Source organism: Podarcis pityusensis (assembly GCF_964106645.2).
Source record: "Podarcis pityusensis genome assembly, chromosome: 10".
Classification (NCBI taxonomy): Eukaryota; Metazoa; Chordata; class Lepidosauria; order Squamata; family Lacertidae; genus Podarcis; species Podarcis pityusensis.
In genome coordinates this window covers 72017246-72033357 of record NC_138035.1, presented here as the reverse complement: position 1 = coordinate 72033357, position 16112 = coordinate 72017246, and the positions used below count along the sequence as shown (strand labels likewise).

Below are 16112 nucleotides of genomic sequence, written 5' to 3'. Positions count from 1 at the left end.
TTGCCATGCTGACAGTATTATATTCTTCTTTGTTAAATGTGAGTAGACCCTAGCAATTGCAGAAATGTTGAGCTGCCTCCCATGTCTTCATCTGGATTCAGAACAGATGGTTGTGATGCAAACAGAAAGGTCTGGCACACGGGGGCACCAGCTGTAGGGGGGCGGAAGGGGCTTCGGCCCCCTCAATATTTGTGAGGAGGGGGCTGAGTCCCCTGCTGCCGCTTGGTGAGCAGGGGGCGCTGGGCAGGAAGTGTGGAGAGTGAAGATCACCCTCTGCTCTCCCCATCCCCTGCTGCCACTGGGAGAGCACTATTGTGCTGGGTGGGGCGGGACATGTCACATGATACTGGCCCCCCTCAGTGTTGGGGGCAAGTCGACACCCCTGCTGACACATATGGGTTGCCTACCTTCTTCAGCTGAGAAGAACAATTTACAAAGGCCTGTGACCATCCTGCCTTCTCTCCCAGCTGCCAAACACAGCAAGGCTGCAGATGCGCTGGGGGCCCTCCACTCTATAAATCCCCATTGATTGGCAGCCAAGGTTTGGATTAGTTTAGTCCTTGGTTTAGTCCAGAGGTTTGCAGCTACCACCCCCTTAAAAAAATAAAATACTCAGCCCCCCCCCCCCCCCCCCGGAAATCTACCTTCTGTAAGTGAGCAAAAACAGAGACAAATTTGCTTTGTTTTATATTTCCACCTACATCCTACAACATCATAAAGAAAGATGTTGTAAATAGGCAGGCAAGCTGTGATCCGCTTCCTGGGCCTGGGTGAATCCGAAAAGGGTTCCCCCAAGCCCAGGAAAACCTCTTGCCTCCAGCACAACCACCAGATCCAGGGGAAGCCTTGTTGCTGTCCCACAACAGTGCCCAACATTGCGGTCAGCATCACCACACAGCAGATAAAACAAGTACAAACAGCTTTTCAGAATTTTCTTCTCTTTTTGTTTTGCACTTCCACCACTCCCTTATTTTCATTCAACGCCTCCCAATTGCACCAGAGGCTCCTACTGCCTCCAGGATTGTCCTAGCACCCCCAAGGGATGGTATCACCCACTTTGGGAAATGCTGATTTAGTCAGCAGCTGAGGTTCAGTTGGAGCCCTAGTCTAACTGTGGTGCTAGGGCTCAAAACTGTTTTGTTTTTTTTAGTTCCGTTAGGCATTAGTATGCAAAAAGAGTTAAGTAATGATTCTCTGAAATCATTTGCAATGCACTTTATCTTTGCAATGCGTTTACCATGCTAAATATATGTGCACCCCCTGCCTGCTGTCAGTTTCCCTGTTGTATCTGTAGCATGTCAAAGGCATCATTGTGTGGCCAAGGTAAGGGAGGTTATCTCCCAAACCAACCCCAGGGTGCTTAGTGGAAGTGTAGTGTCATCATCAATCCAGATTTATTAGTCAACAGACCATAATATATGCCAAATGAAAGATAGGTCAAAGGAAAATATATTCTACAGATCTATTTCAAAACAACAATTCTGTGTATCAAACATTGTAGGTTGAGCTTTAATAAAAATGTTTATCCACTGGCATTAACCCCATCAAGAAAAAAAAGAAAGCAGCAATTTATTGAATCTCCCAGGAAGTGTCCTTATTAAGGGAAACAGCAAGCATTATCTTGTACTTATAAAAATTGCAGTAAAAAAACATATGTGCAAGAGATTCAGTTTCACCCGAAGACATTTCATGAGAGGTTATTCTTTGACATAGCATGACATCTAGTCAAATAGAAAAGGTTCTTATGTAATTGGGCAAAGATAATGGTCTCAAACTAGGAGTAATCCTTCACATTTAGCATACACAATCATGAGCCAAAAGAATTACAGATAGCATGTCAAGATCAATAGCTCAAATCCTTCACCCCAAAAAATGGCTCTCAGAAAAAAGTAGACTTTTTCCCTGAAGAAGTAAATGGATCTACTAATGTTGGAGCAGAATGGGATTTGACAGAACTATTAGGACAAAGAAGAAGTCAGTATCTTAGAGCCAATTTCCAGGACAGGTTTGTCAAGCAACACACTTTGGAGAACCCAAAACTCCTCTCAAAAAGTTGCTCATAGTCTATGGAGGGATGGAAACAAGTAATACAGCCACTCTGTAGAAAAATTGGATTATTAACTTATTCTGAGATATCGGAAGAGCTGCAAGAACAAGGGGAAAGGTGAATAATAATAAGTATAGTGTGTTAATTTAATTTGATTTTAGATGTAACGGGGGAGGGGAGTTCACTTACGTTTATATTAGAATTTGTGTATCCAAAGTGCAGGTTCACAGCTCTAGAGCACTCCACCATTGTGTCTAGAGTGAACAATCTTGTTTGCAATTACTCTGGGGAGAACAGTCCTTCCCTACTACTCACATCTGCTGCTGCGACTAAAAGAGATGGGGGATTTGTAGACAATAGGCGCTCCTTCGTATTCCTTGCCTGCCCTGCTGTGACCATGGAGTCTGTTAAGAACTAGAGGGTGGGGAAGTAAGTCTTTTCCGTTTTCCTTCTCTGCAGCCCTTCTTCCAAGTTCTTGTTGGTTACTTGGATTTCCTCTGCCCTAGGAGTGGAGTTAAGCTGAATGTAGAAAGGGAAGAGGGGCTCTGCCTGTCAAAACTTTACTGGTCAGAGACTGTAATTATAATAAAATCCTGGGTCACTGATTGTTAAGAAGGCCAGCCGACTTGAAGAATGTCAGGCGAGCCACTCAAAAAGTGTGCATTGTAATTGAATTTAAAATTCACCTAATTTGTCTATCACTTTGCAGAAACGCATTTACTCATAAGAATAATTGCCTATCCTGTCTGCTTCTCATGCATACATTTATTTAATTAATGGCTTGTTGTGCATGTAATGTCATGGCATCTGGTGAATGACACAGATTGATTAAGCTTTCCTCTTCATAAAGCCCCATTAGCTGAAATTGGTCCACTAGTATGAATTGGGAATATTTGGCAGTCTGCAAAACTGATTAATCCAACACATGAGACAGCATTTTTACAAACATTTTTAATGTTCTGAGTCAAATTTATAAATCCTGATTGCTTAGCTCAAATAATTTGAACATAAGGAAAACCTAAGATAGGTATCAAAGAAGAAACCTGTGTCTGATTGTGGGGTGCAGTGTTTTTCCCCACAGAAGTGGACAGAGGCTTTTGGATGAATATAATGGCTGTTGAAGGGTGCTAGAATCCATGCGCATTTACCATTTAAGTACCAAAAACATTGTGGGGCAGTGCCAGTTCGTTTAACCAATCTAAGCACAAATAGAGGTGCAATAATTAAAGATGCACATTTTTTGCGCTTAAATAAATATTTGCTGATTTTTCAAACTGGTTTTGTAATTTCCGTTTCTTACAAGACCCACCCATTTTGGTGCTTCATTTTGTATCTCTATCATGAAGTAATGCATGAAAAATGCTTACGTTTTCTTGAATACTCACCATAATAAAGTGTTTCAGTTTATTGTATTCTTTAATGATTCTGACAGTAGTTACTTTCTTCTCCATAGAAGTGAACTGGGTTGATTCCTTTGAAGGAATAAACATGGAAAACAACTACTGTGTTTGAATGCAAAACAAAGACATAGTTTAGTGCCACATGAAATGAGCCTTGGGTTGAGTTCTCCCTTCCAGTCTGGCCACAAGGAGACTGGAAGAATCAATTTCTGTTTTAAACTGAACAGTTTGTTGTTTTATCTGAACTGGGACTCACTTGTTAGTTTAATGTTTGTCTAAGCAAGTCAGTAGCAAACCATTGTTTCTAATCCTAGTTTGGTTGCATAAGCCATAGTTTATGGTACCTTCATCTGCAGCTCCCTGAGAGGGGGCACAAGAGCCATCTAGTGTTGCTAAACTATTGAGCTATATCTCAAACATTGTGTGGGAAGGGAAAATACACACAGATATGCAGGGACCACACATGATTTTTTTTAAAAAATGTGTGTTTACTATTATTTTGATAGGGCAAGAATAGTTCATGAATCCATGATCTACACTGATGTCTAAAAAACTGCTGTCCTGTCATTATTTACCAGCAACCATTGGTTGTACTGTTAAGCAGCAAATGAAAATTGTTTCCTTTCTTTTTAAAATGTGGTTACAAAAGCTTTGAACCACCCTATAAAGATGGGCACTTGGCTCGCCACAGAACTTGTATTTTTTTAAAAAATGATATTTATTCCAAATTTAAAATTACAAAAAAGAAAAGAAAGCCATACAAAATAAAATCAACATATAACAAAAAACAGACCATAAGAAAAACTTAACAAAAAATATAAAAATACATTACATTAAGATAAAGCAAAAAACAGATTAAACCTTTACCTAACCTTTTTTCCTTTTACTTATTTCCATGACCTCCTCTCACCTCCCAGCTTTGTATTCTAGTTCAAATCGTATTTCCAGCAGATCCTTCTAACCTTCTTTTCATTTACTTATTTTAACATTCAATAATATAATTAATCCTCCTCCATTTCATCAATTTCTATACTTCATTTTTACTTAATCCATTATATCATGTCTGCCAAAACGACCTAATATTCTTTTTCCAACCTCTTTCTAACATTCTTTTATGTTGCAATATTTTTGAAGATATGTTTTAAATTTTTTCCAATCTTCTTCCATCGACCCTTCTCCCTGGTCTCGAATTCTGCCGGTCATCTCAGCCAATTCCATATAGTCCATCACTTTCATCTGCCATTCTTCTCGGGTAGGCAATTCTTGTGTCTTCCAGTATTTCCCGATGAGTATTCTTGCTGCTGTTGTGGCATACATGAAAAAAGTTCTATCTTCCCTTCGCACCAATTGGCCGACCATGCCCAAGAGGAAGGCCTCTGGTTTCTTTAGAAAAGTATATTTCAATACCTTTTTTAATTCATTATATATCATTTCCCAGAAGGCCTTGATCTTTGGGCACGTCCACCAAAGGTGAAAAAATGTACCTTCATTTTCTTTACATTTCCAACATGTACTATCGGGCAAATGATAGATTTTTGCTAGCTTGACTGGGGTTAAGTACCACCTATAAATCATTTTCATTATATTTTCTCTTAAGGCATTACAAGCCGTAAATTTCATACCTGTGGTCCATAACCGTTCCCAGTCAGCAAACATGATATTATGTCCAAAATCTTGTGCCCATTTAATCATAACAGATTTAACCGTTTCATCCTGTGTATTCCATTCCAGCAACAAATTATACATTCTTGACAAATTCTTAGTTTTAGGCTCTAACAATTCAGTTTCCAATTTGGATTTTTCCTCCTGGAAACCAATCTTTTTGTCTGAGTTAAAAGCCTCCCTTATTTGATAATAATGAAGCCAGTCTCGAACTTTGGTTTTTAGTTTGTCGAAACTCTGCAACTTTAGTTTATCTCCAACTTGTTCTAACATTTCACAGTATTTTGGCCAATTTGTCTCCATATTAGTTTTTTTCAAAGCCTTAGCCTCCATTGGTGACAGCCACCTTGGTGTTTTACTTTCCAACAAATCCTTATATCTCACCCAAACATTAAACAGTGCTTTCCTGACAATATGGTTCTTAAAGGCCTTATGCACTTTAACCTTGTCATACCATAAATATGCATGCCATCCAAACACATTATCAAAGCCTTCTAAGTCCAAAATATCCGTGTTTTCAAGAAGCAGCCAATCTTTCAGCCAGCAAAATGCGGCTGATTCATAATAAAGTTTAAAGTCTGGCAGGGCAAATCCACCTCTTTCCTTTACATCTGTTAATATTTTAAATTTTATTCTAGGCTTCTTGCCCTGCCAGACAAATTTAGAAATATCTCTCTGCCACCTCTTGAAACAGTCCATTTTGTCCACAATTTGCAATGTTTGAAACAAAAACAACATTCTAGGCAATACATTCATCTTTATCGCAGCAATTCGGCCCAACAATGATAGCTTCAATTTTGACCATATTTCCAAATCCTTCTTTACTTTCGCCACAGAACTTGTAAGGCTTCTGAGCCCTATCAGAAGAGGTATTTGGCACTGCCATCTTCATTAGTAGATATGCCAGATATTATATAAAGGCAAGACAGCTAATAAAATTTGGATATACTTTAGTCGAAGAGCAATTCTATCTGTCATATTTGTTCTAGAAAATGCCATTTCACTGTCTTCTATTTGACACTGACAAGGGCTGTTTGATGCTTTTATTTTTCTCCATGCGCCATTCCTGGATTAACAGGTTGAGATCACAGGAGGTGCAAATGGATTAATGAAAGAAGCAGAGAGAAAACTTTAATTTAGCATTGGTGTTGGAACGAAAGCTATTTCCCCACTTAGAAACATGCCTCAGAAAAAGTGCCTAAGGGGCCATTATGGATTTATAACGAGGATTATGTTTATTTTCTTTTTGAATGATAGAACTCCATAACTCAGAACACTGAAGCGCTTCTCCATCCAATATTGCCCTCTGTACATTCTATGAACGTGTCGATGGAGAAGGGGGCTCTTTGTGCTGGCCCACCACCCCTGTTCCCACTGGCTCCACCTTCAGATCTTTGTGGCTTCAGGAGATTTGAAGAGGGGACCTACATGCGTTCAGTTCCTCCATGCAATCAGGAATCTCACTTGAAAGTGCAAAGGTTCCTCCTCCAGAGCTTCGACCCAATGCACTGTGATCTAGAACAGTGAAGCTGGCAGGGACAAGGTCATTGTGGATGCATCCAGCACATGCAGCCACTATTAATGACCCATCCCTTTGCCCCCTCCATGCATTCCTGTAATGTGTGGAGGCAACTTCTGAAGAGCATAATCTGTGAGCCTAATTGACACTGCATTCCTGTAGAAGTGTATTCAGAGGCAAATTCCCTTGAGTTCAGTGGGAGTTAGGCCCAGGTGAGCGTGTATATGATCACAGACTAAATGTAGCTCAGAGGAGCATCTCTATGAACAGTCTTTGCTTCTCATGCTTGCTGAGTTTTCTTTGGTATACACTTTTATTAAATGTGAGAACTTTGTGTTGAAATACTGTGTAAGCATGGGTTTCCTTTGCATTTTCATTAACATGCTTTAGGTAGGAACAGAAAAGACCTTCCTCCAGTTGAATCTGGAAAGAGCTTCAGTAAAACCATTTATTTGAAAGATAGATAGAAAATAAGTAGTTACACCCCCACCCACAAATCACAAGCTGAACTCATACCCCGCAAGTGTCCCAGAAAAGCTAGGACATCCCATTTTTTCCTGTGAGAGCACAATGGGCCTTCTGGTAACCGTGAACTTGCACGATTTCGCACCAAGTTTTTCGGGGTTGCGACCTTCCACAGCATCCCAGCATCTTTACAAGCCTGGTAGATGAAGGGAACGCAGTGGATGTAGCCTACCTTGATTTCAGCAAGGCATTTGACAAGGTGCCCCATGATATTCTTGTAAAGAAGCTGGTAAAATGCGGTCTTGACTATGCTACCACTCAGTGGATTTGTAACTGGCTGACTGACCAAACCCAAAGGGTGCTCATCAATGGTTCCTCTTCATCCTGGAGAAGAGTGACTAGTGGGGTGCCACAGGGTTCTGTCTTGGGCCCGGTCTTATTCAACATCTTTATCAACGACTTGGATGATGGACTCAAGGGCATCCTGATCAAATTTGCAGATGACACCAAACTGGGAGGGGTGGCTAACACCCCAGAGGACAGGATCACACTTCAAAATGACCTTGACAGATTAGAGAACTGGGCCAAAACAAACAAGATGAATTTGAACAGGGAGAAATGTAAAGTCTTGCACTTGGGCAAAAAAAATGAGAGGCACAAATACAAGATGGGTGACACCTGGCTTGAGAGCAGTACATGTGAAAAGGATCTAGGAGTCTTGGTTGACCACAAACTTGACATGAGCCAACAGTGTGACGCGGCAGCTAAAAAAGCCAATGCAATTCTGGGCTGCATCAATAGGAGCTTGGAACAGATGGCCAAGCATGCAAAAGGAAGGGAGATAGTAGTAATGGGGGACTTCAATTACCCGGATATTTGTTGGATGTCAAACTCAGCCAAGAGCATAAGGTCAAACAGATTCCTCACTGGCCTTGCAGACAACTTCATTGTCCAGAAAGTGGGAGAAGCAACAAGAGGAACAGCCATTTTAGATCTGGTCCTAACCAATGTTGATGACCTGGTTAGTGGGGTAGAAGTGGAAGGATCATTAGGCGTGAGTGATCATGCTCTTCTGAAGTTTACTATACAGCGGAAAGGAGCAGCCAAGCATACTAGGACTCAATTTCTTGACTTTAAGAAAGCTGACTTCATAAAACTTAGGGAAGTGCTGGGTGAGATCCCATGGACAGTAATACTAAAAGGAAAGGGAGTTCATGATGGCTGGGAGTTTGTTAAGAGGGAGATACTAAAAGCACAACGTCAGGCAATACCAATGAGACGGAAACATGGAAGGTGCCTAAAGAAGCCAGGGTGGCTATCTAAAGAACTTTTAACTGAGTTAAGATTAAAAAAGGATGTGTACAAAAAATGGAAAAGGGGGGAAACCACCAAAGAGGAATTCAAACAAATAGCCAGCACATGTAGACACAAAGTCAGAAAAGCTAAAGCACAGAATGAACTCAGGCTTGCTAGAGAGGTTAAAAGCAACAAAAAAGGCTTTTATGGGTATGTCCGTAGCAAAAGGAAGAACAAAGAAACAGTGGGGTCACTCAGAGGAGAAGATGGTGAAATGCAAACAGGGGACACAGAAAGAGCTGAACTCCTCAATGCCTTCTTTGCCTCAGTCTTCTCCGATAAAGAAAACAATGCCCGACCTGAAGAATTTGGAGCAAATGATTCAGCAAAGGAAACACAGCCCAGAATAACTAAGGAGATAGTACAAGAATACTTGGCTAGTTTAGATGTATTCAAGTCTCCAGGGCCAGATGAACTGCATCCAAGAGTATTAAAAGAACTGGCAGATGTGATCTCAGAACCACTGGCAGTCATCTTTGGGAATTCCTGGAGAACAGGCGAAGTCCCGGCAGACTGGAGGAGGGCAAATGTTGTCCCTATTTTCAAAAAGGGGAAAAGAGAGGACCCAAATAATTACCGCCCAGTCAGTCTGACATCAATACCAGGGAAGATTCTGGAGCAGATCATTAAGCAAACAGTCTGTGAGCACCTAGAAAGGAATGCTGTGATCACCAATAGTCAGCATGGATTTCTGAAAAATAAGTCATGTCAGACTAACCTGATCTCGTTTTTTGACAGAATTACAAGCCTGGTAGATGAAGGGAACGCAGTGGATGTAGCCTACCTTGATTTCAGCAAGGCATTTGACAAGGTGCCTCATGATATTCTTGTAAAGAAGCTGGTAAAATGCGGTCTTGACTATGCTACCACTCAGTGGATTTGTAACTGGCTGACTGACCGAACCCAAAGGGTGCTCATCAATGGTTCCTCTTCATCCTGGAGAAGAGTGACTAGTGGGGTGCCACAGGGTTCTGTCTTGGGCCCGGTCTTATTCAACATCTTTATCAACGACTTGGATGATGGACTCAAGGGCATCCTGATCAAATTTGCAGATGACACCAAACTGGGAGGGGTGGCTAACACCCCAGAGGACAGGATCACACTTCAAAATGACCTTGACAGATTAGAGAACTGGGCCAAAACAAACAAGATGAATTTGAACAGGGAGAAATGTAAAGTCTTGCACTTGGGCAAAAAAAATGAGAGGCACAAATACAAGATGGGTGACACCTGGCTTGAGAGCAGTACATGTGAAAAGGATCTAGGAGTCTTGGTTGACCACAAACTTGACATGAGCCAACAGTGTGACGCGGCAGCTAAAAAAGCCAATGCAATTCTGGGCTGCATCAATAGGAGTATAGCATCTAGATCAAGGGAAGTAATAGTGCCACTGTATTCTGCTCTGGTCAGACCTCACCTGGAGTACTGTGTCCAGTTCTGGGCACCACAGTTCAAGAAGGACACTGACAAACTGGAACGTGTCCAGAGGAGGGCAACCAAAATGGTCCAAGGCCTGGAAACGATGCCTTATGAGGAACGGCTAAGAGAGCTGGGCATGTTTAGCCTGGAGAAGAGGAGGTTAAGGGGTGATATGATAGCCATGTTCAAATATATAAAAGGATGTCACATAGAGGAGGGAGAAAGGTTGTTTTCTGCTGCTCCGGAGAAGCGGACACGGAGCAATGGATCCAAACTACAAGAAAGAAGATTCCACCTAAACATTAGGAAGAACTTCCTGACAGTAAGAGCTGTTTGACAGTGGAATTTGCTGCCAAGGAGTGTGGTGGAGTCTCCTTCTTTGGAGGTCTTTAAGCAGAGGCTTGACAACCATATGTCAGGAGTGCTCTGATGGTGTTTCCTGCTTGGCAGGGGGTTGGACTCGATGGCCCTTGTGGTCTCTTCCAACTCTAGGATTCTATGATTCTATCTGGGGTGCCGTGAAAACATAGCTCCGAAAAGTGCATCGTTTGGGCTCTGTGATCTCGCACAGGTCACGTGACTCACGTGGGAACACAGATGGGAAGATGCACGTCCCAGTTTGGGTATTCAACATGTTGGAGGGTATGTGAACTGCTTTTTAACAGGTAAGGTCCTGTTTTTGCCAGTAGATGAATTCTCTCTTCTTCTTTTTTAAGACTAAATGCCGCTTTCTGCGTTATATCTCTATTCTGAATATAAACAAATGGAAAAGAGAGGAGGATTTCTAGTTACCAACTATGTATGCTATTTATTACTGTTGTATTTAATACTGTAACCCCCCCCCCAAGAATACTGTATAAAATTTCTCCCTTCGCCTTTGAAAGATGGGCTTTGATGGAAAGCTATTAATTACTGTAGAACATTGACAGTTAGGCTGAGTAGGCTATTGGGTTGTTACTATTATTGGAAAATTCTATCTCAGCTATTCTGCATCAAATCAAGTTGAAGGATGGCCTATATTTCGTCAGCTAAGATCTGATTTTCCTTCCACAGGCTGTACTCAGGCAAGAAACTTGAATAGATGACAGCCTTAAGCGAGTGGTCTGTGCAGTGTGTTTTCTAGTTGCTTGTTATTAAATATTTTCAGATTTGCATATCGAGGAAAAGACCCTTACTCATCTGATGAGCAGAGATTAAACCCTGCTGCTTTGGATGCAGGATCTTGTTCCTTGTTGGGAGCAGCATTGCACAGCCAATGCAGAATTAAACCCTGGCCTCTTGCCCATCAGTGATTGTCAGCAGATGGATGAGCGGGTGCGGTTTGGGGAAAACTGGCCTAACTGGACCCCCTTCTACAAAAGGTGAAGGAAAAGTGAAAGAAGACCCAGCCGTTTGCTCCAGTCCTCTGTCCTGCACAGAGGCTTGGGGAAAATGGCCGTGTCTTCAGGGCTTTTGCAGGAAGGCAGAAGCACATAGTGTCCTTTTCCCTTTCCTCCCTTCAGTCCCCCAAGATATACAGAGGAACTCAGGGTAGGAAGGGAGACAATGGCTAGAAAGGCCCAAACATGTGGGCCTCTGCTCTTTCATTTTGATTCTCAATTCAGTATTTAGCAGTCCGTCTTCTAGTAAATTTGATTGTGGAGACAAGGGGGTGGGGGGAGGGAAATGCTTGCTTTGTGAATGCATTCAGGATTTCTTCCTCAGCTGTATTCATATTAGGCAAATTACCTGCTATTGACACCTGCTGTCTGCACTTGATGCAGCTAAACTCGCACAGAGGAAAATTTAATTATAAGTGTGGACAGTTCCAAGCCATAAAAATGCCATTCTAGTATTTCCGGATAAACAGCCTTTTCTTTTCTGTTGCATAAAAGAAAATGTACATTATGTTCAGAGTATGAAAGTATAAGATTTTTGCTTTTAGTGTACATTTTGCACATCAAATGGATTTTCAGGTGAATAAACCCCTATTTTAAAGAAGTGGCTGTAGAAGAGAACAATTAATTGGAATATCTTGGGAACATTATGGATCAGGGCCATCTCTTGAGTTGTATAAGAAAAGCGTAGACAAAAGAACATAGGAAGGACATCTCCAGATAGGAAGCAATTATCTAAATTTTTTAAAAAAAGTTTAGTGATTCTGATCTCATTCACTATGAGGATTGTATGACCTGGACATTTGAATACAAGCTTGGGAAGCTAACACACCTGGCTACGTATTCTTGGTTTATCCCTGCTGAAATTAATATGGAAAGCTTTGGTGGTAAAAACGAATGCCTCACATCTCGTTAAATCATATTCCTGTTGTTTTCGCCCCTTTTGCTTAAGATTGAATTTCGATTAATTGGATTTGGATTTGCATAAATGTTTATTATTTTTGAGACTTGTACGTTATAAAATCAACCTGTATCTGTCATTGTAGTAGATAGGATAGGAACTTCCAAGATGAAGAGATCTGGTAAATGGGCCCTGCTGGTAAATTAAGATTTTCTGTGCACTTTCCTTCCTCCTTTTAACTTTAGAAAACATTTAATTGCCATCAGAGGCTTGTGGCTGCAGGACTCACAGTAATGAGGGTGGGAAGCTGAGAGGAGAAGGCAGATATTGATACCAGTAGAACATATTGGAGACAAAGATTAAGAGGGGAGAAGAGAGTTGAAACCACCACTTTACATCTTTAAAAAGCTACCTTTAGTTTTCTTTCTCTTTTACTTGCAAATACACTAAATATTTCCTGATTTTCATTTATGTTAAATACTTTCACTTAACAATCAAGGCTAAAGTTCTGAGCCCAGCAAAAGGGTGTACAGTATAGCAATGGATAATTGACATTCATTTTTGGAATGTAGTTGAGTGGTTCAATGAAATGCATGTCTGAAAGCAGCTCAGGATGTAAATGATGAGCACACAAAGTGAGTTGTTGTGCTGTACTAGCTTGTCGCCATGTTCCTGTAATGTCCAAAGTCACTGTGTTTCCTTTGGCAAGAGCGAACAACTGACCATTTCCCAAATACATCCCTGGGTTTTAGCAGGGTCAGCCAGATTCACCTTTCAAATGCAAAAATATACAGTACAGACTAGTTTTTCTTGAAATATAAGATAAGCTTCAAAGTCTTTATGCAAGGGAGACCTCTGTCCTGCTGTTAGCTTTCCCAGTAGACTGCTTTGAATGTGGCAGTAAAAAAAGGGCATACTCTTGATTGGTACCCTAACATGATTTAATTTGATCCATGTAAAAAAATCAAATTAAGCAATGAGCCTTGCTTTTTCCTTAGGGAAAACACAAACTATCTGATACATCCTCAGCTCTTCCACTAGGTGGCAATAATTAGATTCAGAACAAAATCGCATTTCAAATGTCAAAAGTAGTGACTTTTTTTGCCGGTATACAATATTGTTAATAGCTATTAAGAGTGAAAGATGCAAACTTTTTTGGCAGCTAGAATTATTACAAAATAATGTTAATTGGTTTCATAATAATAATAATAATGTTAATTGATTAGGTAGTAAAAATCCTTGTTCATTCACCAATATGTTTAGAGAAATATGAATATTCTTGTTCAAAGTAATTTTTCAGGCTGATTCATATGTCTAGGGATTCACCCACTAACAGTACCTCAGTTTTATCAGGATTAAGTTTCAGTTTCGATAAAGTACATTATTTGTGGATGAAAGCAATTTATGGAGTTTGTCACCACTTGTTTTAATTGAAAATGAAGGAAAAAGCAGTTATGTGAGTCATGGTGCCCAGTGGCCATTCTGGGACATTATAAAAGTATAGAAGGAGAGAAAAGCATGGTAATTCACTGGTGAAATTCAGTTGTGATTATCTGGCATTCAACATGTTGTTGTTTTTTTTAAAAAAGAATAATGTCTCTTGTATTAATGAACTTATTCAACTCCTCTTTTTGTATTTTCCTAGGTCCGTGTATTTACATTTTCTGTTGGTCAACATAATTATGACAAGGGACCCATACAATGGATGGCCTGCAAAAACAAAGGTATTGGGCACTTATTTCTCTTTATTGGAGCAAAATAGCACTGACACCGAATCAAATGAATGCCCTAAAATCACCCTAAAATGTTGAAATGAAGCATTTTCAGTAGGCAATGAAATATCAGAACAGTAGGTGTTCCTGACTGATTTTGTAAAAACAGCATTCTAGAGTGCTGGTGTCACCCAGTGAGAAGCCTGTTTTATGTTTTGTATTTCAGGTTACTATTATGAAATTCCTTCTATTGGTGCCATAAGAATAAACACACAGGTACGTTTGCAAGAATTTACAGAACAGCAATCATATTTGAAAGTCTTGCATGAGAACCAGTCACCACAATAGCTCACAGGGCTGTTTTTGGACTTATTTTCTTGGGTGAGGCCTCTCAGCAAAACATTTTCACTTTGCTTTATTTTGCACAAGATTGATTCCAAATAAATCTGTAATAATTTCTGTGACAGAATATCCACTGAGCAACTCTCAGTGCCTTTATATAGATGAGGAATGGGAAACCTGTGGTGCTCCAGATGTTCAGCTCTAGCTTCCATCAGCATCAGCTAGCATGACCAGTGGTTAGTGATGATGGGAGTTGTAGTCCAACAACATCTGGAGGGCCACATGCTGCTCATCCCTGGTATAGATGTTAAACCATATTATGGGGCAGAATAGAACCCTGCGTAGGGCTGAAAAAGAGATCCGAAATGCCACTCTGTGGTTACAGTTCTGCATGTCGGAGAAGAACCACTGCATTACTGTACCTTAAATTCAGAGACACTCCAGAAGGGCACTGTGAGAGAGGCCTCAAAAGCTGCTGAAAGATCAGAGTGAATCAGCAGGGACACACTTCCTCATCTCTCTCCCAGTAGAGGTTATGAACCAGAGAATTTAGAGCTTTCTCAGTCCCAAAATGGCCCTGGCTTTGCATGAATGTTGAAGTCCCCCAGCATGGGTGCCCGGGGACAGTCCTGCGCAGCACTTGAGACCACCTCTGTCAACTCAGGCACAGAACTTTGTCCTACCTCCAGGAACAGCCCTTCACATCCAGGGCACAGGCTTACTGGTACGAGAGATGGATTTGATGCATAAGAATTCTCCTCCTTACGCTGGTATTTCCAGCTTGGGTGATCTAGCCCCCAATTCATCCACAAAGGTCTCTCTAATTCACTATCAAATGATGGATCTGGAGTTTACCAAAGGCACCACCAGGTGGGAGGGAAGCTGACATGGTCACCCGGGTTGTGATGACTGAAGGATGGATGGCCCAGAAAAGGTCACAGCTGTCAAATGTACAGTGGTACCTCGTGTTACATACTGCCCTCCCCCTTACGAATGCTGCAGGTTACACGCTCCACTAACCCGGAAGTAGATGCCCCTTGTTGCGACCTTTGCCCTGGGATGTGAGCGGAAGTTGCACTCTGGTGGCACGGCATCAGCGGGAGGTGCCATTAGCGAAATCGCACCTCATTACAAGCAGTTTCCTGTTACGAACGGACCTCTGGAACGGATTAAGTTCGTAACACGAGGTACCCCTGTATGTGGCCTTTTCTCCTTACCTGTCTCAACCATCCCACACTGGTGGTAACCTTCAACTCAAGACTACTAATTAGGATGCCCCAATCCACCCCCCAAAATACAAACCTGGGTGGCCCAACTTTTCATACCAATTGGGCTGCAAGAGTACTTCAAGACAGAACCCGTGGGCCACACACTGCCTTGTCATGTGGGGGTGGCAGAGATGGGCAAAAATTTGGCACCCCTCCCCAAAGCCCTCACGCTGCCTTCCAAAAGGCTAAGCAAGACACTTGGCTAAAAGTCAGATAGCTGTTTATTTCCTTCTGATGGGAGGGTATTCCACAGAGTGGGTGTTACTACCGAGAAGGCCTTCTGTCTGGTTTCCTGTAACTTTGCTTCTTGCAGTGAGGGAACCGCCAGAAGGCCCTTGGAGCTGGACCTCAGTGTCCGGGTTGAACGATGGGGGTGGAGACACTCCTTCTGGTATGCAGGTCCAAAGTCATGTTAGGTCCAACACTTTGAATTGTGTTCAGGAACATACCGGGAGCGACTGATAGTCACTTCCATGCCTCTTTACCAGGCTCACATCCCAGCCTTCCACACATCACTTTCATCTCGTTCTCCCACAGAGGGAAAGCCCCATCTCAGACAATACTCTGCACATCTATCAGCTCCACTTTCCCATTTCTCACCCAGGCAACTGTCCCTAGGGTTATGGCACAACAGAGGTTACTTTT

The 16112-nt window shown here is 41.6% G+C and overlaps 1 protein-coding gene across 5 annotated transcripts in view; it reads left to right on the top strand.

The window, feature by feature from the left end:
* Positions 1–16112, top strand: part of CACNA2D1 (calcium voltage-gated channel auxiliary subunit alpha2delta 1) — a 370898-nt gene that overhangs the window by 287586 nt on the left and 67200 nt on the right. For all 5 annotated transcript variants that reach the window (XM_081023487.1, XM_081023486.1, XM_081023485.1 and 2 more), the window contains exons 13-14: positions 13791–13869; positions 14084–14133. In XM_081023487.1, coding sequence (XP_080879613.1) covers positions 13791–13869; positions 14084–14133 — 129 coding nt within the window. The remainder of the gene's footprint in view (positions 1–13790; positions 13870–14083; positions 14134–16112) is intronic.